The 17,326-nt window shown below is 40.3% G+C and overlaps 1 protein-coding gene across 1 annotated transcript in view; it reads right to left on the bottom strand.

Annotated features, from left to right (window-relative positions):
- Positions 1-17,326, bottom strand: part of LOC137475763 (cytosolic phospholipase A2 epsilon-like) — a 33,762-nt gene that overhangs the window by 10,368 nt on the left and 6,068 nt on the right. The window contains exons 3-13 of the mRNA XM_068193433.1: positions 12,491-12,563; positions 9,182-9,318; positions 8,583-8,714; positions 7,485-7,525; positions 6,082-6,124; positions 5,201-5,258; positions 4,625-4,791; positions 4,422-4,508; positions 3,429-3,466; positions 1,432-1,579; positions 442-578 (exon numbers count right to left, since the gene is read on the bottom strand). Of these exons, the coding sequence (XP_068049534.1) occupies positions 442-578; positions 1,432-1,579; positions 3,429-3,466; positions 4,422-4,508; positions 4,625-4,791; positions 5,201-5,258; positions 6,082-6,124; positions 7,485-7,525; positions 8,583-8,714; positions 9,182-9,318; positions 12,491-12,563 (1,061 nt within the window). The remainder of the gene's footprint in view (positions 1-441; positions 579-1,431; positions 1,580-3,428; positions 3,467-4,421; positions 4,509-4,624; positions 4,792-5,200; positions 5,259-6,081; positions 6,125-7,484; positions 7,526-8,582; positions 8,715-9,181; positions 9,319-12,490; positions 12,564-17,326) is intronic.

Raw genomic sequence — 17,326 nt, 5'->3', positions numbered from 1 at the left:
CCAGGGAAACACAAAGCTGGCAGGTTGCAGGGGTCAGTGCGCACTGTCCAGCAGTTTTTTTCCAGCTTGAAATCACAGCCAGTATCAGAAGATAATGGGACCACAATAGCTGGGATTCAGTGGAGAAAGGAAGAGGGATGATGCTATGGGCATCCACAGTTACATCCACAATAACTACTTACCTAGATAGCGTTTTGATGAGTGAAATTGTCATATGCACGTTTAACTGCTGCACATATGGAGTTGATAAGCACAGTAAAGAACTGCTTATAGAAAAAGCGTGCACCAAATCAAGCTAGAATTTAATGGCCTGTTAATGAGAAACTTGTTTATATGATGTTTGAAGAAAATCTCCTGATCTTGTCTGCTTTTAGAAGCTACTCTCTGCAGCAGTGTGACCCTCAGAAGGCCTGGTCAGGCCTCCTGCTCGAGCTGGCTTACCACGTGGTGCCGGACAGCCCGCTGATGTATGTTATACAGTCCAGGAGATTTAACTTCTTGAGTCCCATGAGGCTGCCATACAACCCTGTCATTGACTTCAGTCCTCCGCCTGTCGTGATGATAGCCACAACAGGGACCTGTTGGGCAGAGGGAGGATGGGACATTCACACTGAGAGCATTCAAATTGCATCCCACACTGCAATGGGGTCTGGTCACCACAGGCAGCCCAGGTCCTGATCTCAGAGCCCAGGTCCCTTTTCAGATGGAAAGACTCCAAAACCCAGCAACAACTGCTACTGCCACTTATTTCCCTTTGGATAGACATGGGCTCAGAGACTAACCCAAACTTGGATTCTTGCCCATCTCTAGGGCAAATACAGGCACAGATAAACATGAAGAAACCTTCTGTGAAAGCAACAATGTATTTTCTATGCATCTCTCACTCCACCATTCTTCTTATTTCATTACTTCTGTATGAAAACCTGCATGCCAATCCCATGAAGAAACATACTCATTTCATAGCTACTGGTAAGCTAGCCTCAGTTGCTATTCTTCAGTATCTTGAGGTTATTTTAAAATAAATTACATCTATTTTAAGGAATTTCAAAACCGCAAGAAACAAAAGATATAAGAAGCACTCAAAGATGTTTGTCTTAAACTCTCACAAAGTAGTGAAACTGGAATAAGGAAAAAAAATCTTTGCTGTGTAATGCATTCAGTATTTCTGAGTCAAGGCAGTGACAGCTCAGCCTGGCAGGAATGAACACACCTTAACTATGAAAAATTCCAAATTGATAGTAATGAAGGATGGTGACTGCAACTAATGTTTTCAATAACAAACCTTGGCAGCAGAAGCAAATGTAGTTAAGACACATGGACCAGTTGGTACCTGCACAACAGATAGGTGTGGCCTGTTTTGCTGACCACTCATTTACAGGAGTACATAAAAGCACTAGAGATTCAAGTTCAATCCCCTCAGCACACACGTACTTCTTGATCCTGCAGATCGTGTGGTAGGTGAAAAACATTTTTGAGAGCACTTGCTACATATCTCTTTCTTTTCCCCAGGAAAGTCATCTCTTCAGAACATAAGTTAAAGCCAAAGCGCATGTCCAGGTCTTGGTGGCATGAACAATTACTAAGATAAAAAGAGACACATATATTAACACACCCATATCAATCTTAGGACGTTGATCAAAGATAATCTACAGCACCCTTCCCTTCAAAGAGGATGATGCAACATGACAGGAGCAAGAGAGAATAATTTTACTATTTTAAAAAATATGAAACTCATGTCAATTAGTAAGACTAACTAGTGGCATTATTCCTAATTACTGCTAATTGGAAGAAATAATGTACAGTATTTACAAATAAGAAATATTTAAATAAATATTCTATAACTAAAAGATTGACAAGTTTAGAAAATCCATGGAAATGGTCAAAAGTGAAAGTATCGATTCCCATTTCACATGTTAGTTTCTCATTCAAAATCTGAAATAACAGCCAATTTTTAAAGGCTGGTATATTCAATATGAATGAAAATTGTCCTTTTGAGCAACTAGAGTGGGAAAGCATCCCCCTCTAGCGGTGAGCACCGCTGGGGAGGGTGGCTGCGGAACCCAGCTTGCTGGAGAGACCTCGATGACATCCAGCCCCTGGATGGGCAGAGAAGGGTCACTGGGCAGGATTCCACCCCTGCTGCTCTGTTGTGTCTACACGTGCACAGGCTGTTTCAGGGTTCAACGCTGGAAGTTATATTCCACATCAACCTTCACTCAAAAATTGTAAGGCACATCTTCTCCCAGAGGAAGATTTCACTGGAGGCTATTTTAAAATTGAGTAAGTCATTGCTTAAGGCCCCGCAATTGTAGTTTATTTCCCTGGACATTTTTGCTCTTCTGCTCACTAATCTCCCTCTTGGTTCTTCCTGTCCTGCTCCTACAAGACATCAATACGCAAGAGATGGTCATGGTCAGATCAGAGCTACATTGCCAAATGCCAGGGGTTTGCTTTTTCTTCCAGTGGCAGAACCTCTCTCTTCTACTGGGTCCATAAGTTCTATGAAACTAGTAAAGAAATTTAATTATGAGCTTTCTCCACCACCAAATTTGGATAAAATCAAATTTGGATAAACTATTATAACCTTATTTGTAAATGAATTCACACAATGGAAATTGAGTTAGGTGGAGTTGCAAAAGCCAGTTTCTATTGTAAATCAAGATCCAAATAAACTGTTTCTAAAGTTCTCTGAAAGTAAAATAAATAAGCAGGAAGCGTTTTTCCTGTTGTGGAATAGCACTGATTTTCCTGTTATCATTGACTACTTGCTGTTTTGAAATGAATGACAGAAAACTCTGTTTGAATTCAAAATTATTCTTTTCCTTTGATTTCTTAGCCAGACATACACACAAAAATGCCAGTTTGCCCAGTTCTGTGTATTCCATACAGCTATGGATAACCTGAAGTCTCTCCGTGTTTACTGCTGAATATTAAGGAGCATGTCTACAGATGTCAAACCAAAAGTTAACTTGGTTACCTTAGTTTCTACTCAATATATAGTATAACCGGACTTAACAGAATACAAGGTTCATCACCACTGAATATTGACAGTAAAGCAAAAAATCATTCTTAATTCCTGATTAAACTAAATGTTTACATCTGACTACTCTTTTTTTGTCATTGTCAGCTAGCTTTGTTCTTTTTGTGAATTTCAGAGACTGACATTGACCAAAGGAAATATTCTGTGGTCAGAAGGAAAGGGATAATGCTGAAATAAATATATGTTTATTTTAATGCTTTATCAAGTGATTAAAGCCAAATTGTCCTAAGGCTAATTATGTATTAAATATTATGCATGTATTTTATGTTTTATTATAAGTACATTCTAGTTTTCAGACTGAGAATGCTTGCTTGTGTCATTTCCATGTGGCTAAAACAATACCAAAATCAATGAACCAAGTATAAAGGAATAGAAGAAAATCTCTTACCAAGTTTTTGCTGTCACATTCAAGTCAAATCTTTTCTCCTGGAAAACAAGAATGTGTAATTTTTAAATTTTAAATTTTCTCTTTTCCCTTTCTCTCTTGGGGTCACAGCTTAATTTATAACCCAGCAAAGTCTGGCAATCACAAACTTAAATGTCTGAGATCTTGGCATATATTTCCAAAAGCATTTGCTTATCATTAGTGGAACATCCCTATCTAAATCCTTCCAGGCTGCAGAAACCATTAAGCATCCTGGTATAAGAGGTTTCTGAGACTCATGCAGTAGGTCCCATTTCCTGTATGACTCATAAGCTTCCTGCAGCATCCTGAATTGCCATTTTTTGTGTGTTTTCTGTTCTTTACACTCTAGTACACAGCACATCTCTGACATCCTGGCCATAGTCTCACAGTGAAGAGACTGCAAAGTCTGCATTTGCTTCTGCCCATACTTTATCCTCTCTTAAAAATCATTATTTCAATCTTCATATTAAGTTACAAAATGTGTTTTGTTCTGAGAGGATATCTTAATGGTTCTTTTAAATCAATATTATCGTTATATTATTTAAAATACATACCCTATGACTAATATTTTCAGCATATTTCAATATATTGTCCTCTTAAATATATGGTTGACTAAGGATAGGTTTATTGAAGTTTTCTTATTTTGTGTCTGATGAGCAACTTTCAATTTGGCCCCAAAGCAAAGCAGGAGTCAGAGCCGTTGGGTAAACAGGGGGAGATGTTCTGAAGGAAGTATGATATTTTCTTACATCCTTATAGGTCTCTGTCTCCACTACTGGCACATAATGGAGATTAATACAGGGACAACTGCCTCTGGGGAGAAAACATCTGAAGAAACAAAGCTCCTGTTTTCTCAAAGTGTAATAGAAAATCAGAACATTTCTAACACTCTTAGCGGCCATCTGGGACAAACTTATGAGGAATGGTTTCTATTTGAGCCACCCTTTATTACCAACACCTGGAATGGATGCTTACCTCTGCAATGGTTGTCTTCCTTCCCATGGGCAGCGAGTTCAGCATCACGACTGGGGAGCCCGTCTCTGTGCTGTACCTACAGGACCACTGGGAAAACAACATGCTTTAGGACACAACCAGGAACAGGTTTACCCTCTCTCCTTCCTCCCACTTTCTTGAGAGCCACTCAAAATCCCTCCCTCACTGAGGCCACTCCAACATACAGGGTGGTAACGCCTCTTCTTTGGCAGCATGACATCCAGCGTTGGCTCCGCGTACTTGATGTAGTGGAACTCGGTGGGACACGCCGGGCTGACGACTCCGTTGGGGCCCAGCACGATATCCTGCGTCCCCTCAAAGGAGCCCTTCACAGTGAGGGAAAGCTCTTTCTCTAAAGCAGCAAAACAAGGATCATGACAAATGTTAATATGATTAACCAGAAAAATATGCTAGCTTGATTAAAAGCAGAGTGCAGGTGGCATAGCTTTGCCCAGGGCAAAGTGCTGGCACTAGAGGGAAAAGAGCAAAGTGGATGCTTTTCTGATAGAAAGGGGACTCTGAATATTCCTGCTGTGATATAGAACTGGGATTTCAACTTTATTGTGCATTTAATAGGTCTTATTAACATATATCTAGATGAGGTCATTGGAGTCTATAACAACCTGATGTGTTTACCTGACATTAACTTCACTGAATACTGTAAGCACTATTTATTTCACTAACACATTTTATGGAAGGGGCATCTTCTCATAAGTAAGCATGTAATTACTGGTAAATAGATGACAAAGCAGTAACCTTACTTGATTTTTGCTTTGTCTTCTCTGCCACTTCAACTTCCAAGCAGCAAAGTTCACGACACTGTAAAAGACAGATTGCAGGATTTTGTGAGAAAGATCATCACACCCCATCCCCACTATAGCGAGCTGTGGACCCCTCAGCTTGGAGTCACTTGGAGTTCTGAATTCCCTGGCATCTCTGGGCTTTTTCCCATTAGCTTCTGACTAAAGAAAAGGAAAAGCTTTGGAGGGAGTGGTAGGGATCGCATGTGTGACAATGACTTAAGATTGAGCACAGTGAGAGGAATATACAAAGGAAGAAAATCAGGATCATTTTCATGATAGTAGCATAAATACAAAGGGTTAAACTAGGAAATAAATAAAGATATGTCACTGAGAGATCAAGAGTCAGTAGTAGGAAGGGTTTTCTGAAGAAGCATTGCTTTTAGCATTTTGGGGGTTGTTTTTTTTTTTAATGGTGCTCACTCTTCTTCAACATAAATGTGTTTTTGACAAGTCAGTATTTCATACAGAACTCACCCACAGAGCATGGTTCATCTCCAGGGGAAGGAAAGGGCTGGGTAGATCATAATGTGACTTCTCAGCCTTTTTATATTGTGTTCTGATAAACAGCAGTACACTTTTTTAAGTACTAGTACCAGAGAAAAATTCTGTATGTGTGTGTGGTGTGGTGAACTATAGGAAAAATCAGAAATAGGGAAGTATAGGATCAATGGGATATCTCCAATGAACAGGTAAATAAAATATCCCATTCTGAATGTATCTAAAAAGGAAAGAAGAAAGAAAGAGAAAGAACCGGACTACTGGCTTCTTTAACGCCCATCCTCCCTTTCCCTTTAAATTAAGGAATCACTTATAGAAAATATCTTGGGAAAGACACATACCACCAGCACTCCATTGCTAGCAATCGTTTCATGAGGACCAGGTCTGGGGAAAAAAAAACAAAACATGGATTTTTTAAAGTTAAACAAATCCTGCTCATCTGTACCCAGGATGTTGCCCTTTCTTCCCACTTAAAAAAAAAGTCTGAGGGGACCCCAGCAAGCATGTGACAAGCTCCTTTCCTTGCTTGCATGGATTGAGAACTGCTCTGAGGAGACTCATCTCTGTACCAAAGCTGAGCATGGTTATTTTTTTACAGTGCAATCTCATGATCATCTAAAATGGAATCACCTGTTAGACAGTCAAATTCTTCTCACTGTAACATATGAAATAAATGTATTTCAGCTGATACACCAGCATGTCCTTGTTGGGAAGTCAGTTACATGTATTTGGTAGCATGCAAATATTCTGAGTTGCAAGGGACCCATGAGGATCACCAAGTCCAACACCTGTCCCTGCACAGGAGAGCCCCAAGAATCACACAATGTGCCCGAGAGCATTGTCCAAATGCTTTCTGAACTCTGGCAGGCTTGGTGTTGTGACTGTTTCCCTGGGGAGCCTGTTTCAAAGTGGCACAGGGCAGCCAGTATCAATTACATGGGAGAAAAACCCAAAAGCTTTCCAGATCATTCAGGTGAAGTTAGGAGATGGTGTGGAGCAACTTGACTTCTGGCCCTGGCTCTCCAATAGCATGAGAGCTGGCCTTAGACTAGTCACTTTATTTCTGCCATGCCTTAGTTACCTTGTGGCAACACAGAGACAAAAATGGTGATTCATGGGTGGTAGGCTGATGATGCTGGAGAATGAGCCTTACATCCTTACAAGAGTTCCCATCCCATTGTGATTGTTTTAGAAAGAAAGAAAACACAATTACTAGGATTCAGAGAGTACTGCAAGGGAAAACTGAAGGAACTGGAGATACACTGAAAACCTAACTAGGATGTTTCAACACTACAACTGTGTCCAATACATAACCTGAAACAGGCAAGGAAAAATTGACAGGCAGGAATGTTTGCACACTCAGAAAGCCTTCTGGAATGTCCCCAGGTAGATAAATCATAGAACAGTTTGGGTTGGAAAGGATCTTAAAGGTCATCTAGTTGCAGTCCTGTACCATGGGCAGAGACAACTTCCTTTACACCCGGTTGCTCAAAGCTCCATCCAGCATGACCTTGAACAGTTCCAGGGACAGGACATCCACACAGCTCTCTGGGTAACTGGCAGTGCTCTCGTTGACAGCAGCTAAGCTACAGAACAAGCTAATCCGTCAGGTGTTGGGGACTGCAGCAATAATGAACGAGAAGGCTGGAACTTTTTTTACAGAAATACCCAAAGCATGACTTCTAATACTGTTTTTTTGTTTTATCATTAATGGTTTTTGTGTTTTTAAAATAATTTCACTTACGCGACCTCCAATTTGAACTCAACCTCTAGTTCCTCCTTGGCCTGAAAGCAAGAAGAAGATATTAAATGAAGTAGTTACATAATGCTTTGTCCCTAGTCTAAACCCAAGTCCCTGATAGGCAATACTGAAGTTATTGGTTGCAATGAGTAGCCTGTGATAAATACTTCAGACTGGGTAGTCTGAATCAACATTTCAGCCAGATGACTAAATGATTCCTTCCTCATCTCCTTCTGACTTCATAATATCACCAAAACAACCTATACTTGGAGTGAAGCTGCTGCAGAAAAACAATTTGCAACTTCCTTTATTTTCTGAATTCCACACTTTACTTCCAACTATTCCTGGCACTGTCCTGCCATGACTTACTGTACTGGCTATTATCTTGGAAATTAAACATACTTTACACACATTACTTTACCATAATAGGCAGAGAACAGTACAAGTGAGTGATTCAGAATTCGTGTTATGCAAACCCGAGTAAGGCAGTGTTGATGTGTACAAGCTGATTGTGAACAACCTAGTTTGGATACCAGAATCTGTCCCTGATAGCAAGAAGTCGTATGTGAGATATTTTGCTGATCTCATCCTTAGAGCTCAAATGGAATCAAGATTATTTTTCCCATTTTATAGATGGGAAACTGAGAAACAGAGTGAATTGTCATCCATTCATATGGGATACACACAGGGGCAGCTTGATCTTTGCCTTTTGGGGTGAAAGTAGACAGAAGCAAAGGGGCAGGGGTTTATGAATTATGGAAATTACTTGGGTTATGAATTACATGGAGAAAAAAATACATAGATTATTCACCCTGCAACAGCTGTTTGGCCTTGGTGTTGCTCAGAGGTAGCTTGCAATTAGATCCCTCTCCTACCTACTGCACTGTTTCAGTCCCATGGTCTTTAATAATTTATAAAATATTGCAAAGAAGAGGTCAGACTCTCAAATTCATATTTTTTAAACCACATTTTTGTGGTTATAATTTGAATGGCAATTAATGTACTCATTATTGGGATAAGTAATCCACAGCAGGTTCAGAAAGATTTTGAAACTGTTCTGTAACTCTCCACTGGTTTCTTAGTTGCTTTAGTTGCTCTTACATTTGCGCTAGGCTTGAAGTACAGGATCACTGTTCTTTCAAGTGGAAGTTTAGCAGTATCAAAGAGAGCACAGAGGAGATGGTCATCTGGAGTAGCAAAATCCTCATCATACACTGTGAGCTCCAGCACATTCTGGAAAAAGAGGGAGAAGAATTTGTCATAGTTTCTCAGGCTGGACATCATTAGCTCCAGGCAAAAAGAATTGCTGAGGATGAGCTTGAGAAGAAAAGTTGAGAAATTAAACATCATCCCCCTTTAGAAAAACATACTTGAACTGTATATTAATTCTTGCCTAGATCATTTTAATTGTTGTGACAAAATACATTGGCTATAGGTATACAACAGCTTGGGTAACTCCCAGATTCTGTATCCATCTTGTAAGAGTCTCTCATTTCCCTAAAACTTCAAAACTGAGCTCGCTTTCTGGCCCTCCTACACAGCACCATTGAACAGACACAGGAACTCTTTCATCTCTGCTGTTAAATGCTTTGAGCAGTCCTTTATCGTGTGCCACCTCTTAAACAATTCCTGGGCACAATTCGGGAGATACATACACAAAATCTTTAGGCTGCTTCAAGCAGACAGCTTTGGCTCCTTACCTTGACCTGACTCTGGATTCTGAAGTAGAAGGTTTCGTTCCACACCGGATTGTCGGAGTTTCTCACAGTTTTAGTGCGTGACCTTTCACACGTCGCAGTCGGCAGCCACAAGGACACATAGCAATCAGCCTGGCTTACTGGGCAGGGGAGAGGCAAAACAATTGCTAATTGGCAAAGGTAGCAGAGCTGCAGGACACTGGAGAGGTTACTGCAGCAACTGGTACCAAAAACAAGACTAAGTTATTTAAAGATAGAAGAGTCTGATGCAGTGTAGCTTTTCAATATTCCCTTCTGAGAGGGAAAAAACACTGACCACAAGATGACCTAGAAGAGGAGGTGGCTTCTGTTCTTCCTTGCATGAGTTACAGACAACAGTGATCTTGTTATTAAAAAAAAAAAAAGGTTGAGAATTTTTTTCTTCTAGTCAGACACTTAAGTTTCTCAGCCAACAAGCTTTCTTGTGCTCATGTGTGCATGCACACACACACACTAATCCTGAGCTGCTGTCTGATAAGAGGGGTTGGGACCCTCCTCCACTTTTTGAGAACAACTTCAAAAGGTCTTCATATTTGCCTTGCCCTCAGTGATGTTCTTTGAGAGGGTTTGTGAAAGGAGCTGCAGAACTACACCTGCTGTATGCGATGGCAGCAGCTTCCTCCAGAAGGAGCTCACTGAATTAGACATTGGAATTTAACTAATTGCCACCTACAGGAAGAGAGGGACCAAGTCTCTCTCCCAAAAGGCACCAGGAGAAAGTTACTCAAGGACTTTACACCTCCTTTCTCACAGGCACCTAAATTAAGGTATATCTCAATCAGCTCCAGACAAAAATGCCATTTACTGTGTTTCTTCTTAGAGGTTATACAAGGTACTTCGGCACCTTGAAAACATCTCTGATACAGTACGCAACAATAAAACGATCAGCTATTATGTAATGCAAAAGGTAACTAGCTTTGAGAAAGGATGTCCTGTGATGAGAGACTTTTCAGAGAGACAAGTGATGGCAGCAGTAAATGGAGAAGATCCTGCAGCAGCAGGTAAGGACTCTGCAGGCAGAGCAGGGAGCAGGAGCTTGTACACTGACCTGTGGGGAGAAGCAAAATCTGTCTGCAACAGGACCTTTTTCTCTACTTCTTTTCTTTCCTTCTCCATCAGGTTTTGCCCCATGTCACCCTAAAGCTACTGACTGTCTCAAACTGGTAGGAGGCTGCATTTTATGCTGTTGAAAGAATTCAAGAAGCCTTGCTGATTTTCTGTCCAAGTGAGAGGGGAAAAAAACCTGGAACTGATTGAAAAATGATATATGTGTTGTGATAGGTCAATAGACACCTTAATTATTGGTTTTGAACTTTTTATTATTATAATGCAGAAACAAAAACAAAGTTTAATCCTGTCAACTTTTTTTTCTAAAAAAACCTGGGTGAAATCAACATATTCCTACTGAGTAAAAAAAAAAAATCCTCTGATGGAAAAGTTTGTTTGGAAAATATTGAGGAGGCCCTGGCCTTCTGCTGTCCTACTCTATTTCACATTTCATAACTTACTTTGGCTTTAAAAAATAGATTCTGACAGCAATTTCAGTGTACTTGCCAAGAGTCATATCATCTGCTTTAATTCTACCTTCCCACCACTCTTGTTTCTTAGCCTCCTTGTGAAAAATGACTCCTTATTCACCTTCTTTGCCTCTTCCTTTTGGTAGCAAGAGCTTTCATGTCCTCAATAATTTCACTTACACTCTTAAGGACTGTAGCCTATTCAGTCCCTCTGAATGTAAAAGTTGTTTCAAGTTACTCTGTTTCCTCAAGTGTTTTTATTCATTTATTTTTATTCTGGGAAATTCATGCAAATAATAATGTTTTGATGAATTTTGAAACTGCAAAAATATGTATTTGAATATATTTGGATAATCTAGAAATAATGCTACTGATTTTAAAATGCATTAAAAGTGATTTTTTGTAACTACTACATGACTTTGGTTTTTTCATTTGAGATCAATGACTGATGGTTGTTTGGCTGGCAAGTACTTTATTCTGCTGATGTGATTCATCATTCCTGTATATCTTAACTGTACTTTGAGATACAAAGCATATCAAGCAATCCTTAATTATATGAGTAGATGCAGCCAAACTAGTCAGCTGTGTATTTAATGCAAAATGTTGCCTCACTTCTGCTTGCACAATCTCTTTCTACAACCTTATTATTTGCCTTGTTGCCTGACACACAGAAGATCTGAGATGAGTCCCTGATGAGACCTCTTTGTGTTCTTGCTTCACCACACATGTGCCACAGCCATGGACCAGGAGGGAGGTGCAGAGCGTGCAGCCCAGTGATGTGACCTAGGATACAGCTGTTGTCTCCCTCACTCAGAGCTGTGACACAGGGAAGTCCTCTGATACATCTTCCAGAAAAACACATGACAACCACAAGGTAAGACAGAAATGGTACTGCATGGTAAGTCCAGATCTTTGTGTCCCAGAAGATCTTTCCTGACTCTTCATGTGCAAGACATTATAGACCCAATCACTGCTGCTCACAGCAAAACAGGAGAATAAAGAGAATTGTGAGGGTGACATAATTTCCCTTCCAAGCTCACTCTCAAACTAATTTCAGCATCCTTTCACAGGCAGTCACATAGCTCCATTTACTCAAACAAAACAAACTGTTAACTTGTCTATTTTGTGTGGAACATCTCTCCACAGTGCACATGTGGCTAGTCCATGTTCTTTTACAAAACAGTGGTGTTTTCCTTTCCAGCTTACTCCCTTCCTACCACTTTCCTGCCACGTGACTCACACTCATGCAAGACTGCTGCAGAAGCCCTAGAAAGGACCAAGCATCCAGCCCTCAGTTAGTATGTTTTTTTAACTGTCCTCAGGCTAATTAATTATGGGATTAGCCTGGTCATAATGATTGTAAAAGGCTTTTTCCTGTTCAATTCCTCTTTGTCAAAACCAAGACTGATGATATTGGAAAGGTTTGCTCCTCCCAGCCACACTTCCCAAGGTGCTACAACCCATCAGCAGAATTATCCCTTGTTTTTGAAAACACTTCATCTACCTCTGTCAGAAACTCTCCTTTCTTTGACAGAAAGTACTTATTCCTAAAAACACATTCAAGTCTTGAAACCAGTCAGAAAGCATAGGGAGAACAATGAAACAGCAGCAAGCAGCAAGGACTGACCTGGTTTATAACAATTAATTTACATAAACACTGGGTTATTTCAGAAACACTAAGAAAAGGTTGTTACAAAATTATAAAAGATATAATTTGCCTGTTTCCTGAGTTACCATTAAGAATGGAGATACTTACAGGCATCCACTCTCTGGAGATTTCTCATCCGGATGATCCTTACGGTCAACAGGTAGCAAGGAGAGGATTCTATCTAGAGAGGAACAGTAAAAAGGGGGTCTGAATAAGCCTTTGGTGGGAAAAATTTCAAATGTGTGAACTGACTGGGTGCCACAAAGCACAAATAAAGTTAGTAAAACATGGTAATTATCTCACTATTTTGCAGAATGAAGCTTCTGCTGTTAAAAATGTCTTAACATTTTATATATTTCACTCTTTGTGCTTTGTTACTCTGAGGTTCCAGATTGCTCATCAGAGCAGTAAAGACTCTGAATTCCAAAAAGGAATAAATCCCTGACAATTTACACAGCCTATGGGATGCTTGCAAAACCTCTCACTCTGAAATTGCTGAGTCTAGTCTACAACATAACTACAGTAAGTCTCTGGAACAGATTAAATGCACTGGTGGGCTCCATGATGATGTTGTCAAAATACCGTCAGAGTCAGAGTTAGAGTCAATCCCCCTAGTAACCACCCATATGGTCCGGTAGGATTGAAAAAAAAATGCAGTGGAGAACATCTGTTGTTGTGGACTCCCATGGGATGAACCCAAAGTACCACTTTTTAAGAGGTGTTTTTCTGCTTCAAAAACATAGATTTATTGCAATTTACAATTGTACAAGAAAAAGAGTAATAGTAATGTAAGCTTTTGTAAATCACAACTATGAGATAAGCCAATGGCTGCAAATTGTTTCCAGAGGATTTAGGATCCAAAGGTTTAGGTATGGGTTGCCTTTGGAGAAAAATAAAGCATACTACCTTCCTCCAAAAAAAAAAGTGAAGACTGAAAGTGCTAAACTTCCTTTGTTCCCTTTAAATATCTTGGCCTTAATCTTCTATAAAACAAGTCTCTCCAGGTTTTGTGGCAGGGACCTCTTCCTATTTATTATTAGAAGATAAATGTGAATTCCTTCTTCTAAGGAACACGATTTCCTGCTGGCTCATTCCATAAACCTGTCTCTGGCTCAGAGCTATCTGCAAAAGGTTATTTTGACCAAGCCAATAAATAAATCAGCATTTCCTGTGGTTGTGACACATGGTTATTTCCTCACACTCCTAGAAACATTTCCACCTGCATAAGTGGTTACAGCAGAGCCCCACAAATCATTCTTTTTGACTATTGCTATTTTTATCAACAGGTTTCCTCTCATTTAGGAGAATTCTTCTATTTCTGTAGCACTTCAGAGACTTCCTATAACCATTATACACAACCAGACAAAATAGATGTTAAGACAGAGCTGGAAAAACCTCACTTAAACCAATTTTTTTCTCAAGAGAACAGAGCAAAAGGGTCTTACTTACAGATAGAAAGATAATTATGCCTCTTTCATCCCAACAAATTACTTTTTCAATATGATTCTCTCCTCTAACATATCATGTTACATTACAATCTTTTTACATAGTTCTTAAAAACCATTATTGTTTCCACCCCTTTTATATGCATCTCAAGAAACTGATTGCTTTTTTCTTTTTTTTAGAGCTTCTTCTTGAAATTCAACCTACAAAATCTATTTACCTTCTATTTCAATTGTTCTCAAAAGAGAAAAATCTTTACAGAAGCTGCAAAATTTGCAGACAACTGGTGGAAGGATATGTCCTCACAGCTACCCCGTGCAAAGACACTGGTTCAGATTTTAGAAGGAATATAGCCATGTTAATACAGTTCTACACTCTGTTAATTTAGCCTTCTTCTCATCTGGGTAATTAGCAAAGTGGATCACCACACTCACATGTTAGGAATGAGCTTAGACACCTCAGCATATGCCCTAGAAGGCAGAAACTCATTGTCCCATTGTTCCATGGGGGAAATTGTAGCAGGCATTTATCTCCAAAGATTGTGTAAGGTGCTGCCAGCTCCTGGATCAGCCACTTCCTCTGACAAGTGGCATTGCTTGAGTGAGAACCAATGAATTCATTATTTGCAAAGCAATTTGTGATTCTTAGATAGGAGAAAATTTGGGGTTTTTTTTCTTTAAGGAATATTAGATTGTTTCTGCCATCTAATCACCATCCTCCTGCTTCCCATGCAATGGCTTTCTAACAGGTTAGCCAGATTTTCCCTATCTAGCATGGGGAAATAAATTCTCAGAGACACAGGATTCACAAAAGGGTTTACTGAAATTTTACTGGAAAAAACTCCAAAAAAAAAAAAAAATCAGTGGCTTAACAGAAGCTACAGAAATCAGGACCTGTGCTTGCACTGGGGAAGAGGCAGATGCCACCAGCCAGTTACCAGAGGAAAAGGCAGGAGCCAGGCATCAGTCGTCCTGGCAGCCCTGGCACCTGCCGGTGGGGCAGCAAAGACAATAGGGAGGGTACAACTGACCCGGTGATCAGGCCTTGCCAGTTCTGCTCCCAGGAGGATTTGCTATTTTAATTAATTCCGGTAACATCTTAAACAAAAGAAATGTATTTAAATAGCAGCTGTGACAACTATAACATTATGTACCAGGGTCTAGTTATAGAGACAAAGAAAATAGCAGTCACGCATGTATAGAACAAAAGACAGAGGTTATTCTGTTTACTTAACACCTATTATGATATCTTGGTAATGAGGTTCCATATACAGAGAGGTTTCCACCACAGCAGATTATCAACTTGTTCAGCTTGTCTTCAATTTGGTGTTTCCCAACTTGTGCTCGTGTGTGTAGCACAGCTGCATGCAGTACAGCACTCTGAGGTGCCAGTGCATGAGTAGGGTGTACAGTACTAGTTTCTCTGACGTCCCAGGGAAATAAAGTTTTACTGGGATTCTCCAAATAGCAGCTCCATCTAATGTAAAACAGACCTCATAGTCTCTTCTTCCGATTTTATTGCTCTTCCCATGAAAAAGAGCAACATGGTATGATACTTGGCACCAAGTTACTACGTTTGTATAAGTAAGGGATTCCTCTGTCATGTGAATGATGCCCACTTTCTCCCAGCTGAGGAGTAAGAATTTAAAACCAGAAATTTCTCTGTCATGAGCACTCTGGTGATGCAGGCTGTCTGCATTCCTGGAACATTTGTGCCTCTGCAGCCCTCTTTAAAGTCATGCTTATATTCAGATGTAGGTATGTGTGGCATGCATCCATCTCAAGAAGCACTGCTGTAAATTACTCCACTAGTTTAGCTGTGTAATGCATCCTGTCACAAGTGGCTGTGGAGCTCTAAAATGGCAGGACTCCTTAATGAGGCAAGAGTCCATGAGACCAGAGTTCATAAGACTTCTTTACCTTTTTAATTTTAACTTGCTCTTCTCTCAGTAGCTTTCATTCTTCAGCCTTTAGGCTTCTGTATCGAACAGAGTCTGTCAGCATGGACAACTGCTAGCTGCATCTTTCCAGCTTGTGATATCAATAGTATGAACATTCATCCCTTCCCTTATTGCAGACTACCCCAGTCACACAATTCCACAACAATACAGTCAAATGTGTGCTGGGTGAATGCTTTTAAGGTTTTTTTTTAGTGTTGGATGCTTAGTTTAGCATAGATGTTCCATTAGATAGCAGAATATTGTAGCTGCCTTGGCAGAACAAAGATCACTCACCCAACAACACTGATCCAGAGAAGAGAATTTACTTTGGAACCTTCAGGAGCAGTCAACACATTCTCAGACTTGATTGTTGCTCTTTTTAGATTGGTATTTATTCCAAAGCAGTTATAAACTAACAGAAGAATAATGCAGGGATCCTGAAATTCATATTCAGTTTGTGTGTGTGAAAACTGTATCATCATCAATAAGCAGGCAGCCTCCAGCCAGCTGCTGATTTTCTACATGAAATGTGGAATGTGCTCCACCTGGTCTCATGAGTAGGTGGTCTTTGTCATGATAGGTGCAAAACTGTGATGAGGAAGCAAAGAAAACTATGTGCAACAGTGTGCTGATACTATTACCTATTCCAGTGCAACTGCACTGCACACTATTCCACAAACCATCCTGCAAAGATCACACAAGATTTAAAAATACCTCTAGCACAATCAATTTACTTTTGTTAAAAAAATAAATTGGTTGAAAATGGTTGAAAAAACCGTTTCTACACACCAACCTGAAAAAACAGGTGCCATCTATGGACCCCATGAAAAAAACTTTCTCTCTATCCACACATTTTTCTTGCAATCACCCGGTAATAATTCCTCTATGTGTTTCTATGTCATCTACTAGCTCAGCAGCCTTTCCTGGCAAAGATCAATTCCTTGCCTTGTCTAAGGTATTCCTGCATTCCTGGCCCAGAGAAGCATTCTGCTGAGATGAAATCACTCCCAGGATGTTGCAGGACACTCCTTTCTTCATCTCCAAGTGCTAATTTAACTAAATGGTAGCCAGGGACCAAATCATTCCTTGCTGATGGTGCATCTAGAGCTAGTGGTGTGTGAAAGTCTCTCTTGAGCTGTCTGAGAGTCAGGTCTCCTTAAAGAGTGTGTGTGAGTTTTTTACAGTTGCAGTCAGGATGTTTCAGGCTGTGAACATCACTCGCCAATTCTTGCCCCAGCTTGCTACAGCCATGGGATGCTGTGGGATGTGCCGGGATCCCCCGTGGCAGGCTGCCCAGACCTGCTGCTCTTGGCCACCTCTCTGAAGTTCTTCCTCATTCTTGACAAAATCAGGCTCCACGATGGAAAAGATGCTCTAATTGCTTCCTTCCTTCACCTCCTCCAGGCTGGGGAGGACACCTCAGCTGAGGGCTATGGGGCTGTGCGTGGGCATGCTGGTGATGCTGATGATCACAGTTGCCACAGCAGTGCTTTTCACCAGCTGTGTTTCGTGGGTTTTATTAGTAACATTTCTTCTTCTTCTGATCAGACCACCTTTTCATC

The sequence above is a fragment of the Anomalospiza imberbis genome, chromosome 6, assembly GCF_031753505.1.
Source record: "Anomalospiza imberbis isolate Cuckoo-Finch-1a 21T00152 chromosome 6, ASM3175350v1, whole genome shotgun sequence".
Taxonomy (NCBI): domain Eukaryota; kingdom Metazoa; phylum Chordata; class Aves; order Passeriformes; family Viduidae; genus Anomalospiza; species Anomalospiza imberbis.
The sequence above is the reverse complement of the archived record's forward strand: the minus strand, read 5'-3'. Positions and strand labels throughout refer to the sequence as shown.